Here is a 15328-nt window from a genome sequence, read left to right on the forward strand (position 1 = left end):
TGCCTTGTGAAAGCCTAACACTGTAAGATCGTATGTTATAACTTAGCTAGACATGTTGGCAATAGAATAACCTTTCAAATCATGCCCACCTAACCGGGATTTATAATGGACAGTTTTTGGATTACGTAAACAGCAACAGTAATTGTGTGATGGCGGGGATGCAGGGTTGTGTTCCATTACAGGTGTGCGTGCTCTAGTTCCTCAACGGCACAGCTAGGAGAGCTCAAAAAAGTACATTATAGTTGAGGACTCTTCTTCATAAATGTGCATTGAAATTGCTTAGGAACTGTGCACACTTTGGAGAGGTGTGTGGCCACTTGGATACACCAGTTAGTCATCTCACTCAAACCCTTGTAATTTGTTTATCTTATGTTACACCTACCCCAGATTTTCCAGCAATAGTCTTATCATGTTACTGAAGGCATCCAGAGTATTTTCAGATTTCGTTATCAACAAATGTAGCGAAAAGTACAGTAAATGTAAAATGCACATAAAATCAACAGTGTAATGTTTGGATTTAGTATTGTCAGGTGAACTGTTGTGTACTCACCTTTGGTCTAATAATTGTCCCCTTATCTCCAGACTGTTCCCTTTCAATTGTAACCATGGTTATGCATATACTTGTCATTTTTTATTTTGTAAGAAACATTTCAATAGCATATTTAAAAGTATCTTCCTTGCAGATCTGTTTGGACATTTAGCACATTAGGAAAAGGTTGTAAATTTAATATCGTCACCTTTTTAGAATTTCTTTGCCCATGACAGAATAACATTTCTACTTTCGTCTTTTTTTTCCATACAACCTCATCTGTAGTCGTAGAGTGAGTTTCCTGTGAACAGTCAATATTATATTCTTTCTCTTTTAGCCAAGTAAAGATTCATAATATTTTTATGATCTGCTAAGCCATTACAATTATACATAGCTATACTTAAGTATGTGGACACCTGCTCATCGAACATCTCATTCCAAAATCATGGGCATTAATATGGAGTTGGTCCCCCTTTTGCTGCTATAACAGCCTCCACTTCTGGGAAGGATTTCCACTAGATGTTGGAACATTGCTGCAGGGACTTGCTTCCATTCAGCCACGAGCATTAGTGAGGTCGGGCACTGATGTTGGATGATTAGGCCTGGCTCACAGTCGGCGTTCCAATTCATCCCAAAGGTGTTCGATGGGGTTGAGGTCAAGGCTCTGTGCAGGCCAGTCAAGTTCTTCCACACCGATCTCGACAAACCATTTCTGTATGGACCTCGCTTTGTGCATGGGTGCATTGTCATGCTGAAACATGAAAGGGCCATCCCAAAACTGTTGCCACAAAGTTGGAAGCATAGAATCGTCTAGAATTTCATTATATGCTGTAGCGTTAAGATTTCCCTTCACTGGAACTAAGGTGCCAATCCGAACCATGAAAAACAGCCCCAGAACGTTATTTCTCCTCCACCAAACTTTACAGTTGGCACTATGCATTTGGGCAGGTAGCATTCTCCTGGCATCCGCCAAACCCAGATTTGTCAGTCGGACTGCCAGATGGTGAAGCGTCCCGTTCTGTGAGCTTGTGTGGCCTACCACTTCACGTTTCCACTTCACAATAACAGCACTTACAGTTGATTGTGGCAGCTATACAGTGAGGGGAAAAAGTATTTGATCCCCTGCTGATTTTGTACGTTTGCCCACTGACAAAGAAATGATCAGTCTATCATTTTAATGGTAGGTATATTTGAACAGCAAGAGACAACAAAAAAATCCAGAAAAACGCATGTCAAAAATGTTATAAATTGATTTGCATTTTAATGAGGGAAATAAGAATTTGACCCCCTCTCAATCAGACAGATTTCTGGCTCCCAGGTGTCTTTTATACAGGTAACGAGCTGAGATTAGGAGCACACTCTTAAAGGGAGTGCTCCTAAGCTCAGCTTGTTACCTGTATAAAAGACACCTGTCCACAGAAGCAATCAATCAATCAGATTCCAAACTCTCCACCATGGCCAAGACCAAAGAGCTCTCCAAGGATGTCAGGGACAAGATTGTAGACCTACACAAGGCTGGAATGGGCTACAAGACCATCGCCAAGCAGCTTGGTGAGAAGGTGACAACAGTTGGTGCGATTATTCGCAAATGGAAGAAACACAAAAGGACTGTCAATCTCCCTCGGCCTGGGGCTCCATGCAAGATCTCACCTCGTGGAGTTGCAATGATCATGAGAACGGTGAGGAATCAGCCCAGAACTACACGGGAGGATCTTGTCAATGATCTCAAGGCAGCTGGGACCATAGTCACCAAGAAAACAATTGGTAACACACTACGCCGTGAAGGACTGAAATCCTGCAGCGCCCGCAAGGTCCCCCTGCTCAAGAATGCACAAATACATGCCCGTCTGAAATTTGCCAATGAACATCTGAATGATTCAGAGGAGAACTGGGTGATAGTGTTGTGGTCAGATGAGACCAAAATTGAGCTCTTTGGCATCAACTCATCACGCCGTGTTTGGAGGAGGAGGAATGCTGCCTAAGACCCCAAGAACACCATCCCCACCGTCAAACATGGAGGTGGAAACATTATGCTTTGGGGGTGTTTTTCTGCTAAGGGGACAGGACAACTTCACCGCATCAAAGGGACGATGGACGGGCCATGTACCGTCAAATTTTGGGTGAGAACCTCCTTCCCTCAGCCAGGGCATTGAAAATGGGTCGTGGATGGGTATTCCAGCATGACAATGACCCAAAACACACGGCCAAGGCAACAAAGGAGTGGCTCAAGAAGAAGCACATTAAGGTCCTGGAGTGGCCTAGCCAGTCACCAGACCTTAATCCCATAGAAAATCTGTGGAGGGAGCTGACGGTTCGAGTCGCCAAACGTCAGCCTCGAAACCTTAATGACTTGGAGAAGATCTGCAAAGAGGAGTGGGACAAAATCCCTCCTAGATGTGTGCAAACCTGGTGGCCAACTACAAGAAACGTCTGACCTCTGATTGACAACAAAGTACTAAGTCATGTTTTGCAGAGGGATCAAATACTTATTTCCCTCATTAAAATGCAATTCAATTTATAACATGTTTGACATGTGTTTTTCTGGATTTGTTTGTTGTTATTCGGTCTCTCACTGTTCAAATTAACCTACCATTAAAATTATAGACTGATCATTTCTTTGTCAGTGGGCAAATGTACAAAATCAGCAGGGGATCAAATACTTTTTTCCCTCACTGTAGAAGGGCAGAAACTGACGAACCTACATCCTATGACGTTGCCACGTTGAAAGTCACTCAGTAAGGCCATTCTACTGCCAATGTTTGTATATAGAGATTGCATGGCTGTTAGCTCGTTTGTATACACCTGTCAGCAATGGGTGTGCCTGAAATGGCCAAATCCACTAATTTGAAGCGGTGTCCACATACCTTTTTGTATGTGCATTCGGAAAGTATTCAGACCCCTTGACTTTTTCCACATTCTGTTACGTTACAGCCTTATTCTAAAATTCATTAAATAATTTTTTTCCCTCACCAATCTACACATAATACCCCATAATGAGAAAGCAAAAACAGGGTTTTCAATTTTTTTGCAAATTTATCAAATAAAAAAGACAGCACATTTTACACAAGTATTCAGACCCTTTACTCCGTACTTTGTTGAAGCAACTTTTTGCAGCGATTACTGCCTTGAGTCTTCTTGGGTATGACGCTAAAAGCTTGGCACACCTGTATTTGGGGAGTTTCTCCCTTTCTTCTCTGCAGATCCTCTCAAGCTCTGTCAGGTTTGATGGGGATCTTTTATTTCAGCTCGTGAAACATAGGACCAACACTTTACATGTTGCATTGACATTTTTGTTCAGTATAGCCTGTTAATAGTTTACAAACACATGTATGTGCTAGAAAGCTAAACAGCTAGCTAGGTTGGTGACTGCTGTGGCTAGCCAAAAAGGTTTGTTTGGCCTTTGAGGCTTTTAGTGTTCTTACACTGATTTTGAACATTCAAAGCAACTGGGAAACGTCCATGGCAGGCATTGTTGTCACCTTAGCTTGCTACATCTGACTGATATGAAGCACGAGCACCACCACCAGTCAGTCTACACCACTGCGCACACGCCCATTGTTACTATGACAACTAGCGTAGCCATGTCAGCAAACGACTGCTGTCTGAACACACACGTCAAAATTGTCACTATTCCAAAACTGATTTGAGCATTAAGGCCTGCGGCGTGAGCAAGGCTTAAGTCGACCTCCAATGTCCCACCTGCTAAAACCTCCCCCCATACCAGAAAGGTCTGTTGTCCCTTAGACCACCTCCTTACCCGTGACGTGCATTTTGCGTCCTCAACTGACTTTCAATGGCCGATTTTTGCCGTAGCTCAGAATGAAATAGGGACTGTCCCATGAAAAACCTGATTAATTGCTGCCATCCCTCAAGCGCCCAGCCAAATACCCTATGGGCCTTTGGCATGTCCATGAGAGGCATGTCCTAATTTAACATTAGCCACATATCAGACAAAAAAAAGAAAAACAAACATAGAAATTATAATCGAAGGGAACAGAAAGAGACAAACCAGAGAAAAATAACTTAAGTAGTCTGCGGCCAATATGACCTAAAAACAGATACCCATATAACACAAAACTTGGAACATAATGTAAAATGATACTAATATCTAGTAATAGCAACAGTGATGACAATAATAATCATTCTAATAAGTCAATACAAAGTTAAAAAAATAATATAATAAATGCTCAATAAAAAACAAAAACAGTCTAACAGCTATTAGCAAGTTACCAAGATTCTACCTGCGATCTTCACCATTAGCAGTGTTGACAATGATAATAGTAATAATGATAGTAATATAAATCATCTCCATCACCGACAGCATCGATACCACCGTCAATACCCAATCACTACCAGGATCCCACCAATTATTCAATTGTGATCCACACTATTTAATAATAATGATGATAATAGTATTAATACTAGACTGAACTCTACATTTACATTTACATTTTAGTCATTTAGCAGACGCTCTTATCCAGAGCGACTTACAGTTAGTGAATACATACATAAAAAATTATTAATACTGGTCCCCCGTGGGAATTGAACCCACAACCCTGGCGTTGCAAACGCCATGCTCTATCAACTGAGCTACATCCCTGCCGGCCATTCCCTCCCCTACCCTGGACAACGCTAGGCCAATTGTGCGATGCCCATGAGTCTCCCGGTCGCGGCCGGCTGCGACAGAGCCTGGATTCGAACCAGGATCTCTAGTGGCACAGCTAGCACTGCGATGCAGTGCCTTAGACCACTGCGCTACTCAGGAGAGAGTGGCAACTCTACCAACACACTCACACATACTTACACACACAGTGCATTCAGAAAACATTTTGTTACGTTATTCTTATTCTAAAATGGATTAAATAAAAATCCTCATCAATCTACACACAATACCCCATAATGACAAAGCGATAACTGGTTTTTAGAAATGTTTGCAAATGTATTAAAAATAAAAACAGATATTTTTATTTACATAAATATTCAGACCCTTTGCTATGAGATTCTAAATTGAAGTTTGGAACCACCAAGATCATTCCTAAAGCTGGCCGCCCGGCCAAACTGCGCAATCGGTGGAGAAGGGCCTTGGTCAGGGAGGTGACCCAAGAACCCGACGGTCACTCTGACAGCGTTCCTCTGTGAAGATGGGAGAACCTTCCAGAAGGACAACCATCTCTGCAGCACTCCACCAATCAGGCCGTTATGGTAGTGGCCAAACGTAAGCCACTGCTCAGTAAAAGGAACATGACAGCCCACTTGGAGTTTACCAAAAGGCAGCTAAAGGACTCTCAGACCATGAGAAACAAGATTCCCTGGTCTGATGAAACCAAGATTGAACTCGTTGGCCTGAATGCCAAGCGTCACGTCTGGAGGAAACCTGGCACCATCCCTACGGTGAAGCGTGGTCGTGGCCGCATCATGCTGTAGGGATGTTTTTCAGCGGCAGGGATTGGGAGACTAGTCAGGATCGAGGGAAAGATGAACGGAGCAAAGTACAGAGAGATCCTTGATGAAAACCTGCTCCAGAGCACTCAGGACCTCAGACCGGGGTGAAGGTTCACCATCCAACAGGACAACAACCATAAGCACACAACCAAGACAACGCAGGAGTGGCTGCGGGACAAGTCTCAATGTCCTTGAGTGGCCCAGCCAGTGCCCGGACTTGAACCAGATCGAACATCTCTGGAGAGACCTGAAAATAGCTGTGCAACGATGCTCCCCATCAAACCTGACAGAGCTTGAGACGATCTGCAGAGAAGAATGGGAGAAGCTTTTAGCGTCAAACCCAAGAAGATTTGAGGCTGTAATTGCTGCCAAAGGTGCTTCAACAAAGTACTGAGGAAAGGGTCTGAATACTGAATATAAAATGTGGAAAAAGTCATGGGGTCTGAATACTTTCCGAATGCACAGACGAGATGTGTCCCATTTATGTCTGTCGAAAACCAAACACTTCTTTCCACAGTAAGAACCTCATTCCAACGGTCAAGCATGGTGGTGGTAGTGTGATAGTATGGGGATGCTTTGCTACCTCAGGACCTGGACATCTTTCCTTAATAGAAGGAACCATGAATTCTGCTCTGTATCAGAGAATTCTACAGGAGTATGTCAGGCCATCTGTCTGTGAGCTGAAGCTGAAGCGCAGCTGGGTCATGCAGCAAGACAATGCTCCAAAACACAAATCTACATGAAAGTGGATAAAAAGCAACAAATCTGAAGTTTTGGAATGGCCTAGTCAAAGTCCAGACTTAATCCCAATTGAGATGTTGTGGCAGGACTTGAAACGAGTTGATCATGCTTGAAAACAAACGTTTTGCTGAGTTAAGGCAGTTCTGCATGCAAGAGTGGGCCAAAATTCCTCCACAGCGATGTGAGACTGATCAACAACTACAGCAAGCATTTGGTTGCAGTCATTGCAGCTAAAGGTGGCACAACCAGTTATTGAGTGTAAGGGGGCAATTACTTTTTCACAAAGGGGAATTGGGTGTTGTGTAACTTTTTGTTAACCAAAAAAATTGATACTTATTTAATTTAATTATTTGTATACTCCGGTTCCCTTTATCTAATATTAGGTTTTGGTTGAAGATCTGTAACATTCAGTATGAAAAATATGCATAAATTGAGAATCAGAAAGGGGGCAAATACTTCTTCACAGCACTGTATATAACATGATTCATTTTAATCACATCAATAATTATTACTATATAGCTGCTGATGATAATAACAATGACAATGGTAATAATAATCTCAACAACAATATAATACATTTGAAATTTGTAATAAAACAAATTAATATATTTTCTAAAATTGGTTTTATGTGAAATTTCAAAAAATGAACTAGTGGTTCTCAAACCTCTCCTCGGGGACGCCCAGCCATACCATGTATTTTATATGTTCCAGAGCTACTGTAGCACAACTGATACAACTTATCAACAAATTATCAAGCCCTCTGTGAATCGGTGAGGTAGTTCAGGGCTACAACAAAATTGTGACACGTTGGGTGGTCCCAGAGGAGAGGTTTGAGAACCACTAGCTTACGGCATACATTTTTACTTAACAGTGTGTTCTAAATAGTATGTATGTTGTATGGTTAGTACGTTTAGTAAGCAGTTGGCCTGAACGATTTCGGACATAGCCATAGCCTCCCCTCCTCTCTCAGCTGTGCCCTACTTCTGTCCCCCTCAGTAAGGCCAAGCACACTTTTATACCCTGCGTGAGTAATTACCTCTCTCTCCTCCTCTCCCCCTGTCGCAGGAGCCTCCTGAAGATGAGGCAAACATTATTGAGAAAATCCTGTCGGTTCGAAACGTGAAGAAAGAGGTACGCCGCCCGACATAAAAACACACACACTAGCAACAGGGTCTGTGTGGATTAGCGACGTGTGTATACTTTATTTGATATTTTGTTTTTTTTCTTCTTCTTCTTTTGAGGCGTCCCCTGAGGAGACAACTGAGGAGTTGGAGGAGTTCTATGTCAAGTACAGAAATTTGTAAGTGTGCTTAGCTAGGTGGAAGACCCCAGTGACATTAGTCTATTTGATAACAGATCAAATAGTGAGATTCCTTTGAATGATATTCTGGTGTATGACATGAGGTTAGAGCTCTTGAGGTTTTCAAAGCTGCACCCTTCAAAATGAGCATTTTCACACGTTTAGCTATGTTCTACGACGTATTTCCACGTTCTTAAAACCGGGGGGGGGGGGGTTCTGCTAAGCTATTATATGGAATTGTTTTAAGATATTCATTCCACTGACAATTTGGCTATTTCATTTTGAAATGTAGAACCCTTGTAGGTATATATATTTTTTATGAAACATTGAATTTGGCCTTTCTGCTGTTAGCCCATATAAACACATTGAAGAATACATTCATAGATGGCAAAACAGATAATTAAAAAAAAAATCAAAAGGAAGTATGTCATACTGTACAGGACCAGTCAAAAACCCTTAAATGAGTAGGTGTGTCCAAACTTTTGATTGATATACACTGCTCAAAAAAATAAAGGGAACACTTAAACAACAATGTAACCGGACTATTGTAACCGGACTATTTGCACTGCCCCCCCACCCCATCCTTTTTACGCTGCTGCTACTCTGTTAAGTAAGTATTTATGCATAGTCACTTTAACTCTACCCACATGTACATATTACCTCAACTACCTCAACTAGCCGGTGCCCCCGCACATTGACTCTGCAACGGTACCCCCCTGTATATATAGCCTCCCTACTGTCACTTTATTTTACTGTATATATAGCCTCCCTACTGTCACTTTATTTTACTTCTGCTCTTTTTTTCTCAACACTTTTTTTGTTGTTGTTTTATTCTTACTTTTTTGTTTAAAATAAATGCACTGTTGGTTAAGGGCTGTAAGTAAGCATTTCACTGTAATGTCTGCACCTGTTGTATTCGGCGCATGTGACCAATAAAATTTGATTTGATTTGATCCAAGTCAATCACACTTCTGTGAAATCAAACTGTCCACTTAGGAAGCACCACTGATTGACAATACATTTCACATGCTGTTGTGCAAATGGAATAGACAACAGGTGGAAATTATAGGCAATTAGCAAGACACCCCCAATAAAGGAGTGGTTCTGCAGGTGGTGACCACAGACCACTTCTCAGTTCCTATGCTTCCTGGCTAATGTTTTGGTCACTTTTGAATGCTGGCGGTGCTTTCACTCTAGTGGTAGCATGAGACGGAGTCTACAACGCACACAAGTGGCTCAGGTAGTGCAGCTCATCCAGGATGGCACATCAATGCGAGCTGTGGCAAGAAGGTTTGCTGTGTCTGTCAGCGTAGTGTCCAGAGCATGGAGGCGCAACCAGGAGACAGGCCAGTACATCAGGAGATGTGGAGGAGGCCGTAGGAGGGCAACAACACAGCAGCAGGACCGCTACCTCCGCCTTTGTGCAAGGAGGAGCAGGAGGAGCACTGCCAGAGCCCTGCAAAATGACCTCCAGCAGGCCACAAATGTGCATGTGTCTGCTCAAACGGTCAGAAACAGACTCCATGAGGGTGGTATGAGGGCCCGACGTCCACAGGTGGGGGATGTGCTTACAGCCCAACACCGTGCAGGACGTTTGGCATTTGCCAGAGAACAGCAAGATTGGCAAATTCGCCACTGGCGCCCTGTGCTCTTCACAGATGAAAGCAGGTTCACACTGAGCACATGTGACAGACGTGACTGAGTCTGGAGACGCCGTGGAGAACATTCTGCTGCCTGCAACATCCTCCAGCATGACCGGTTTGGCGGTGGGTCAGTCATGGTGTGGGATGGCATTTCTTTGGGGGGCCGCACAGCCCTCCATGTGCTCGCCAGAGGTAGCCTGACTGCCATTAGGTACCGAGATGAGATCCTCAGACCCCTTGTGAGACCATATGCTGGTGCGGTTGGCCCTGGGTTCCTCCTAATGCAAGACAATGCTAGACCTCATGTGGCTGGAGTGTGTCAGCAGTTCCTGCAAGAGGAAGGCATTGATGCTATGGACTGGCCTGCCCGTTCCCCAGACCTGAATCCAATTGAGCACATCTGGGACATCATGTCTCGCTCCATCCACCAACGCCACGTTGCACAACAGACTGTCCAGGAGTTGGCGGATGCTTTAGTCCAGGTCTGGGACGAGATCTCTCAGGAGACCATCTGCCACCTCATCAGGAGCATGCCCAGGCGTTGTAGTGAGGTCATACAGGCACGTGGAGGCCACACATACTACTGAGCCTCATTTTGACTTGTTTTAAGGACATTACATCAAAGTTGGATCAGCCTGTAGTGTGGTTTTCCACTTTAATTATGAGTGTGACTCCAAATCCAGACCTCCATGGGTTGATACATTTGATTTCCATTGATAATTTTTGTGTGATTTTGTTGTCAGCACATTCAACTATGTAAAGAAAAAAGTATTTAATAAGATTATTTCATTCATTCAGATCTAGGATGTGTTATTTTAGTGTTCCCTTTATTTTTTTGAGCTATGTTTGTGTGTTTGTGTGTGTATGTGTGTGTATATATATATATATATATTTTTTTTTTTTTTAAAGTTTTTAGTCATTTGGCAGATGCTCTTATCCAGAGCGACTTACAGTTAGTGAGTGCATACATTTTCATACTGGCCCCCCATGGGAAACGAACCCACAACCCTGACGTTGCAAGCGCCATGCCCTACCAACTGAGCTACAGGGGACATGTGTGTGTATATATATATATATATATATATATATATATATATATATACATACACTGCTCAAAAAAATAAAGGGAACACTTAAACAACACAATGTAACTCCAAGTCAATCACACTTCTGTGAAATCAAACTGTCCACTTAGGAAGCAACACTGATTAACAATCAATTTCACATGCTGTTGTGCAAATGGAATAGACAACAGGTGGAAATTATAGGCAATTAGCAAGACACCCCCAATAAAGAAGTGGTTCTGCAGGTGGTGACCACAGACCACTTCTCAGTTCCTATGCTTCCTGGCTGATGTTTTGGTCACTTTTGAATGCTGCCGGTGCTTTCACTCTAGTGGTAGCATGAGACGGAGTCTACAACCCACACAAGTGGCTCAGGTAGTGCAGCTCATCCAGGATGGCACATCAATGCGAGCTGTGGCAAGAAGGTTTGCTGTGTCTGTCAGCGTAGTGTCCAGAGCATGGAGGCGCTACCAAGAGACAGGCCAGTACATCAGGAGACGTGGTGGAGGCCGTAGGAGGGCAACAACCCAGCAGCAGGACCGCTACCTCCGCCTTTGTGCAAGGAGGAGCAGGAGGAGCACTGCCAGAGCCCTGCAAAATGACCTCCAGCAGGCCACAAATGTGCATGTGTCTGCTCAAACGGTCAGAAACAGACTCCATGAGGGTGGTATGAGGGCCCGACATCCACAGGTGGGGGTTGTGCTTACAGCCCAACACCGTGCAGGACGTTTGGCATTTGCCAGAGAACACCAAGATTGGCAAATTCGCCACTGGCGCCCTGTGCTCTTCACGGATGAAAGCAGGTTCACACTGAGCACATGTGACAGACGTGACAGAGTCTGGAGACGCCGTGGAGAACGTTCTGCTGCCTGCAACATCCTCCAGCATGACCGGTTTGGCGGTGGGTCAGTCATGGTGTGGGGTGGCATTTCTTTGGGGGGCCGCACAGCCCTCCATGTGCTCGCCAGAGGTAGCCTGACTGCCATTAGGTACCGAGATGAGATCCTCAGACCCCTTGTGAGACCATATGCTGGTGCGGTTGGCCCTGGGTTCCTCCTAATGCAAGACAATGCTAGACCTCATGTGGCTGGAGTGTGTCAGCAGTTCCTGCAAGAGGAAGGCATTGATGCTATGGACTGGCCCGCCCGTTCCCCAGACCTGAATCCAATTGAGCACATCTGGGACATCATGTCTCGCTCCATCCACCAACGCCACGTTGCACCACAGACTGTCCAGGAGTTGGCGGATGCTTTAGTCCAGGTCTGGGAGGAGATCCCTCAGGAGACCATCCGCCACCTCATCAGGAGCATGCCCAGGCGTTCTAGGGAGGTCATACAGGCACGTGGAGGCCACACACACTACTGAGCCTCATTTTGACTTGTTTTAAGGACATTACATCAAAGTTGGATCAGCCTGTAGTGTGGTTTTCCACTTTAATTTTGAGGGTGACTCCAAATCCAGACCTCCATGGGTTGATAAATTTGATTTCCATTGATAATTTTTGTGTGATTTTGTTGTCAGCACATTCAACTATGTAAAGAAAAAAGTATTTAATAAGATTATTTGATTCATTCAGATCTAGGATGTGTTGTTTAAGTGTTCCCTTTATTTTTTTTGAGCAGTGTATATGTATATATATATGTGTGTGTATATATATATATATATATGTATATATATATGTGTATATATATATGTATATGTATGTGTGTGTGTGTATATACAGTGAAGGAAAAAAGTATTGGATCCCCTGCTGATTTTTTTACGTTTGCCCACTGACAAAGACATGATCAGTCTATAATTTTAATGGTAGGTTTATTTGAACAGTGAGAGAGAATAACAACAAAATCCAGAAAAACGAGTGTCAAACATGTTATAAATTGATTTGCATTTTAATGAGGGAAATAAGTATTTGATCCCTCTGCAAAACATGACTTAGTACTTGGTGGCAAAACCCTTGTGGCAATCACAGAGGTCAGACGTTTCTTGTAGTTGGCCACCAAGTTTGCACACATCTCAGGAGGGATTTTGTCCCACTCCTCTTTGCAGATCTTCTCCAAGTCATTAAGGTTTCGAGGCTGACGTTTGGCAACTCGAACCTTCAGCTCCCTCCGGCTAGGCCACTCCAGGACCTAAATGTGCTTCTTCTTGAGCCACTCCTTTGATGCCTTGGCCGTGTGTTTTGCGTCATTGTCATGCTGGAATACCCATCCACGACCCATTTTCAATGCCCTGGCTGAGGGGAGGAGATTCTCACCCAAGATTTGACGGTACATGGCCCCGTCCATCGTTCCTTTGATGCGGTGAACTTGTCCTGTCCCCTTAGCAGAAAAACACCCCCAAAGCATAATGTTTCCACCTCCATGTTTGACGGTGGGGATGGTGTTCTTGGGGTCTTAGGCAGCATTCCTCCTCCACCAATTGTTTTCTTGGTGACTATGGTCCCAGCTGCCTTGAGATCATTGACAAGATCCTCCCGTGTAGTTCTGGGCTGATCAATCACCGTTCTCATGATCATTGCAACTCCACGAGGTGAGATCTTGCATGGAGCCCCAGGCCGAGGGAGTTTTTGTTTCTTCCATTTGCGAATAATCGCACCAACTGTTGTCACCTTCTCACCAAGCTGCTTGGCGATGGTCTTGTAGCCCATTCCAGCCTTGTGTAGGTCTACAATCTTGTCCCTGACATCCTTGGAGAGCTCTTTGGTCTTGGCCATGGTGGAGAGTTTGGAATCTGATTGATTGATTGCTTAGAGCATAACGGAGAATACCGTGTTCTAAAGAGTCATCTTTCCATAGAGGGGTCATATTTGTTTCTAGCCCAAATTGTTCGGATTCTGCAGACATTTTCGTGAGAATACTGATTTTCAGGATGTCTTATGGTCTGACAAACACCGCTGTAGCTCTGTCACCTTCCACCGCAAATGCAGAAGGCCGACAATGGCAGATGCGGTGGATTGAGAGCCATCTCTATCTTAAACAGGGGGTTAAGTGTTTTAATTAGGTTTACTTGTTGCATTGTGTACTCTGCTTGAGATGCTTGGATAAACACTCAAGATTGATACTGTGTAGTGCTTTTGCATCCTTTTGTCTAATTACTCTTATTTCAATAAAGTTAAAGGCCAATGTATCCCCTTTTCCTCTTGAATATTTTTATTGAACCATCCTTCCACTTTTGCTCACAGCTCCTATCTGCATTGTAAATGGGCGACATTGGAGGAGTTGGAGAAGGACCCTCGCATCCACCAAAAAATCAAGCGCTTCAGGACTAAGCAGGCCCAAATTAAGCACATATTCGTTGAGGTGAAGCTAGTCTTATCTTACGTTCTTCTGAGATAATATGATTTTATGTATATGAAAATGAAAATGTCAAATGAAAATGTACTGTATGGCTACGCTTTGACAGTGGATTTTATTTGTAGTTGTGTACATTTGTACTTGGCATCAAACAAATATGTACACCAATACAAATAAAAAAACACTGTCCCAGCGTAGCCATTCAATACATTTTCATATAAGGTATCACATGAAATTTATTATATTGATTGAAGTCTACTCCTCCATGTAGCCGAATGAAGACCTCTTTAACCCTGACTACATAGAAGTGGACCGAGTTCTGGAGGTGGCCATCACTACAGACACAGAGACAGGAGAGGTGAGACAGGGAAAGCTAGTTACTCACCACAAGTGAGGGGCGTGTGTGTGTGTGTGTGTTTGGGAATGTGTGCTTCAGTCAGTGCATCTGACTGGCTAATTCTGGATATATGTGTGTCTGACTCATTGACTGTCACTATATCTTGCTGTGTGTGTGCGCGTGCGTGCATGTGTGTGTTTACAGGAGGTGACACACTACCTGGTTAAGTGGTGCTCCCTGTCCTATGAGGAGGCTACATGGGAGCTTCAGGAAGACGTGGACCCGGTAAAGATTCGGGAGTTCGAGGATATCAAGAGAATCCCTGAATTCAAATTTGTGGTGAGTGGGAAAGAGAAACTCCTTCCCCTGTAATTTACAACACACAGGAATGTGTCTGAATTGTGTGTTCTGTTGTTGATGAGTAGCTTTTGAGGTGTCAATGTGTGTGATTGTGAGTTGGTAAGGTATTCTGTGCATTTCTGTGTGCTTGCGCAGTGCGTGTACCTGTCCAGTCGACCTCAATGTGTGTGTAATGCTGTTATTTGAGATTGCCAATCCCTGTGTGTGTGTGTGTACTCTGAGCAGGAAAGACCTCAGCCAGACAAGTGGCAGAAGCTGGACAGGTCCAAAGACTATCGAAGCGGGAACCAGCTGAGAGAGTACCAGCTGGAGGGCATGAACTGGCTGCTCTTCAACTGGTACAACAGGTAGGAAACCTGCCGCTCCTCCTCCCCCAAATCTATACATAGTCCCCCCCATGTATAGTAGACTTACTGCCTTACTGCTCAGGTAGTAATCCACCACTAAACACTTATTGTAGATAAACAATCTGATGGGTGAGGTACAGTAATGTTCCTGAATATGTTTTTCTAAGGTTTTGATCAGTAACCATGGTCAAATACTGTCGATTTGGGGCCAGATAGCACTGCATTTTGCTTTGTGCTTGTGTTTCCCAATAGGTAATGTAGTTTTGTTTTGA

General features: G+C 43.8%; 1 protein-coding gene across 2 annotated transcripts in view; it reads left to right on the top strand.

The window, feature by feature from the left end:
* The window catches only part of LOC311133485 (chromodomain-helicase-DNA-binding protein 6-like), a 125482-nt gene that overhangs the window by 55424 nt on the left and 54730 nt on the right, over positions 1–15328 (top strand). For both annotated transcript variants that reach the window (XM_084166971.1, XM_084166972.1), the window contains exons 6-11: positions 7778–7843; positions 7954–8012; positions 13901–14018; positions 14284–14370; positions 14554–14688; positions 14935–15056. In XM_084166971.1, the coding sequence (XP_084023097.1) occupies positions 7778–7843; positions 7954–8012; positions 13901–14018; positions 14284–14370; positions 14554–14688; positions 14935–15056 (587 nt within the window). The remainder of the gene's footprint in view (positions 1–7777; positions 7844–7953; positions 8013–13900; positions 14019–14283; positions 14371–14553; positions 14689–14934; positions 15057–15328) is intronic.

This window comes from Coregonus lavaretus (assembly GCF_964263955.1).
Source record: "Coregonus lavaretus genome assembly, chromosome: 8".
NCBI classification, from domain to species: domain Eukaryota; kingdom Metazoa; phylum Chordata; class Actinopteri; order Salmoniformes; family Salmonidae; genus Coregonus; species Coregonus lavaretus.